This window comes from Octodon degus, unplaced genomic scaffold, assembly GCF_000260255.1.
Source record: "Octodon degus isolate 3935 unplaced genomic scaffold, OctDeg1.0 scaffold00197, whole genome shotgun sequence".
In the NCBI taxonomy this organism is placed as follows: Eukaryota; Metazoa; Chordata; class Mammalia; order Rodentia; family Octodontidae; genus Octodon; species Octodon degus.
Genome location: NW_004524773.1, coordinates 582388 through 586595, shown reverse-complemented (window position 1 = coordinate 586595; position 4208 = coordinate 582388). Strand labels below are relative to the sequence as shown.

The following is a 4208-nucleotide window of genomic DNA, read 5'->3' as shown; positions in this document are numbered from 1 at the left end:
TCTTTTGCCACAAAAGCCATCTATGAACAGCAGAAAGCATTCAGCTGTGACCTGGACCAGTGAGACATACTGAGTCCTGTGCCAAGGCTTCAGGGTAGACAAAGCCCAGAGAAGGCTCAAGAACAAGCTTCCAAGATCTTTCACTGGGCTCAAATCCTAGCTCCTCCACTTTAGAGCTGGTGACTATAAAGATTTCCTAAGTCCCAGTTTCCTCGGGGCCTGCCCCTTAGCTCAGTTAAGTGGCTGATTCAACAAAGCAGTCAGCTTCAGGTTGCTGTGGTTCGATCCCAACAACGCCAGCCAAACGTGCCCTGAAGGCATTCTGAGCCAGCTCAAAAAAAAAAATCCTTCTGCCAGTTTCCTCACCTAAAAAAACAGGGATGAAAAGAACACCTATATTGTATGGTTAAAATCCATGTAAAGCTCATGCAAGAAAGCTCAAATGTGGAAAGAACTTGGTAAGCATAGGCCCTGTAGTACTCCTGGGCCCTGGTCAGGGTCAACAGTATCCCAAGCCATCACTCACCGGAGCATATGGGGGACTGTACTCCCGGTACTTGCGGTGCCCCTTTTCGTTGGGGCTGAAATCCGACTCGTCTGAGAAGTCCGAGAAATCATCGCTGGAAGAAGCATGGCGCTGCAGCGACAGGGAAGGTGGGTCAGTGGCTGCTGCAGGTGGCCACCCAGCAGTCAGCCCCAGGACCAGCAATGCTGGACTCTGCCCAAGGCCACTGTGCTCCACCTGAATTGCCTCACCTGGGGGCACTCGCTGGCAGTGGAGCATAAGCTTTCAGCTCATTAAGAAAGTCTTTACCCACACAGGGGCAGGTAAGACATAACGAAGAGTGCCCTCCGGGAGAATAGGGCAGGCCCCATGCCAGCAGGGCAGCAACGCCAACCTTCCTGGACCTACTTTGTGCTTGGATTTCCTCCTCTTCTTTGACCTCCTCTTCTCCTTCTCCCGCTCTTTCTTCCGTTTTCGTTTCAGCCTCCTGTGAGACTTCTCTTCATCTGAGTCACTATGATGTTTCTCTCCCTTTTCTTTCCGGCTTCTCTCTTGTCCTCCTGGGGTGTCTTGGGTCTCCTCCACCCCATCATCTTCCAGTTCACCTTCTTCCAACTCACCATCTTCCCTAAAAGCAACCCCAAAATCAGCGTGAAGCAGGTGGCGTCAACAGCAGAACCCAAGGGCTCAGGGGTGGGGAAGCCCACAGGAATGGAGGCAAGAGCTATGATCTTTGGAACGGGCTGTGGGAAGCCATGAGGACCACCCCTCATCCTACCCCAAAAGCACTGTGCCTATGAGTGTAATGGGCTGGTGGAGTGGAAGAAGAAAAATCAGTATGTAAAGGTACCACAGCTAGCAGGCAGGGGCTGGAGCTTAGCTGTGACACAGCATTTGCCTAGCATACAAAAAGGCCATGAGCGCAAGTCCTAAGAACCATAACACACACACACACACACACACACACACACACACACACACACATCACAAGGACATCACCAGCAAGGTTGTGGACAAACCCAAGGTAGGATTTCCCTGAATGTCCCTTGGACCAGCGTTCTTAGAAGATGGTAGCAGGTTCTATGGTCGTACGAGTGGAGGAAAGGTGAGCCCTACTTGGGGCTGGCCAGACACCTCACAGAACCTCACCGTCCAGCAGTCATTCAACTCACTCTGCACTATTTCTGAAATCCACTTGACCACAGAAGTGCCTGGCCAAGTGAACCAGGCCTGGCACCCCTCCTGCAGCACAGTGACCTGGCAGCTGGAGGTTACAGCCCCTGGAGGTGCTCAGTGAGGGGAGAGATGGTGGCTGTGGACAGTGATGGGAAAGCCCTGGGTCTGCACAGGGGTGACCCATAGTTTCCCACATTCCTCAGATAGGCACAGGATACCAAAGAACTCCACAGTGGACCCTAACAACCACTAATGAAACAATCTCAGCCCTGGACCTCTGGGTCTGCTCTACCCAAAAGTTCCATCGCTGAGCAAGGGACAGGGACACAGATGGACAGGGACAGTAGGCAACTAGAGGAGGGGAACTCTTCTAGGCCAAGGCCAAGCTCCTTCTAACGCTCTCGCTTGATGGCTGATACACTTTTTCCCTTTTGTTTTCTAACTTGATTCACCTCCATGCCCTTGTGCCTCCTGTTTTCCTTTGTCACCTCTCCCAGTCACCCCAATGGCCAATACTTTAAAAAGTAAAAGTGTGAGGCTGGAGAGATGGCTCAGTGGAATAAGCGCTTGCCTGGCAAGTGCAAGGGCCTGAGAGTTCAACCGCCAGTTCCACCAAAAAAAAGTAAAAGTGTTCTCCAAACATGACAGACACTGCCAACAACATGCTGTGGGTGGGGTAGGGGTGAGAAAATGATCAGGGAGGACAGCAGATAGGAAAAGAATCTGGTGTTCAAGCCAAACCCACAGACACAGTTTCATAAGTACAAAGGATGATAAGAGGGGAAAAAAAATGAATTTCAAAAGTTCAAAAAGTTCCTCATGAAAGACTACAGCAAGTTTTGTGTGTGAGCATAAAAATCCAATTCATCTCAGTTAACAAGGGACACAAAAACAGACAATGATAGTCTCAAAGAGTAATGAAGCTGGGGGTGCATGCCTGCAATCCTAGCTACAAAGAGCTGGGACAGGAGGCTTGTAAGTTCAAAGCCAGCCTAGACAATTTATAAGACCCTGTCTAAAAAGGAGAGAATACAGCTTGCTGGCAGGACAACAGCCCAGCACGTATGAGGCTCTGGGCTCCATCTTCATGACCTTCCCCCAAAACAGTAACACAACAAACCCAAAGCAGAGAGGCCTCAGGACCAGAACAACTAGGCAAGAGCTCCAAAAAGTCTAGGGGTTTTGTGAGGAGAAACTTCCTAAGGACCCTCCATGGTCCTTTCATTCACATCACTCCTTTGTCCACCCCGAGATTGTGCCCCAAATACCAAGAAGTCCCTTGACAGGAGCTTTTCTATTAAACTTATGCCCAGTTCCAAGAGGAAGGGTCTGACTTAAACCTCAAATGGCCCTGCCTCACAGATCCCTAGAGACAGAGTTCAAGGGCAGCTCTAAAAACTTAATTTGAGACACAAAGTTCTTTCAAATGACAGGAAAGGTAACAATGTACACTTCTGTTGTTTCTTCCTAACCTGCCAGCCTTTATGGAATCCCCTCAAGAGAAACACCCAGCAACCTCTTAACAGGAGGGTGGCATTCCTGACAAGTGAGGCATCTTCCAGCTAGTCAGGAGCCACAAAACCAGCAGGATGGCCTCACCCACTTTAAGAGCATCACCTGACTGGAGAAACTGCTTTGTTCACCAGGGAGAAGCTGTTACTTCGGAGACACACACGACAAACTTCCTGCTGTGTAGTCACTGGAGGTGGTGACTGGCACAGACGGACTGAGTGTCCCCATGAGAATACTGTGGGCGGGCCAGGACCACGCCCCAGACAAACACAGGGGAACAAACACAAGGAGAGGCAGATAGGGCCCAGAGCCAGCCAGGAAAGCTAACAGGCTGGAATCTACAAGGAAAAGCTGACCAGAGCACTGTCTTCTACACTGTGTTCTGGAATGGGAAAAATTGAGATCATAAACACCCTTCAGGCCACAAACATTTCTGAGTCCCTACACAGTACCTACCAGCTACCGAAGCTACCTGCCTTTTTGCATTTTTTTTTTTTTTAAAAGAAAACTGATACATACAATGAGAAGATCAGTTCACAAGGTGACCTCCACGACCTGGAAGGTGGGGTCAACTGAGCCAGAGCTGGCTTGCAGCCCCAGTGAGCCCCCCAGCAGACACAGCAAGGGAATGTCTTGTCCAGAGTCACCTGAGGCCTCCACAGTTCCTCTGCCACACTTGACCTTGACAAACATGCTACTGCTCTAACCTAAGGACGTTAGGGGCAGTACAAAGACCACCAAAGAAATTCAAGAGCCTTAATCATCCAGAATGATTCTGGAAGCCGCCTTCTTTCTAAAGGATTTTACCAAGGTGGGCAAGTACAGCACTCAGATCCTCTTGCAGGCTTCAGCCAAAGATGGATTCTCCACACTCTCTACCAACACCCCCAGGCACACCTGGACTCAGTGAGGTTCAACTGTACAACTTTCTGCACAGTGGGCAGTGAAACCCTAGAACTTTGTTCACCTATAGTGCAGCTGAAAAACCGGAGTTTTACAAAGGTCACAAAAAGGG

At 49.8% G+C, this 4208-nt stretch overlaps 1 protein-coding gene across 6 annotated transcripts in view; it reads right to left on the bottom strand.

Moving 5' to 3' along the window:
• Positions 1-4208, bottom strand: part of Zc3h4 (zinc finger CCCH-type containing 4) — a 43684-nt gene that overhangs the window by 24675 nt on the left and 14801 nt on the right. For all 6 annotated transcript variants that reach the window (XM_004644275.2, XM_023704489.1, XM_023704491.1 and 3 more), the window contains 2 exons: positions 914-1133; positions 527-637 (listed from right to left, as the gene is read on the bottom strand). In XM_004644275.2, the coding sequence (XP_004644332.1) occupies positions 527-637; positions 914-1133 (331 nt within the window). The remainder of the gene's footprint in view (positions 1-526; positions 638-913; positions 1134-4208) is intronic.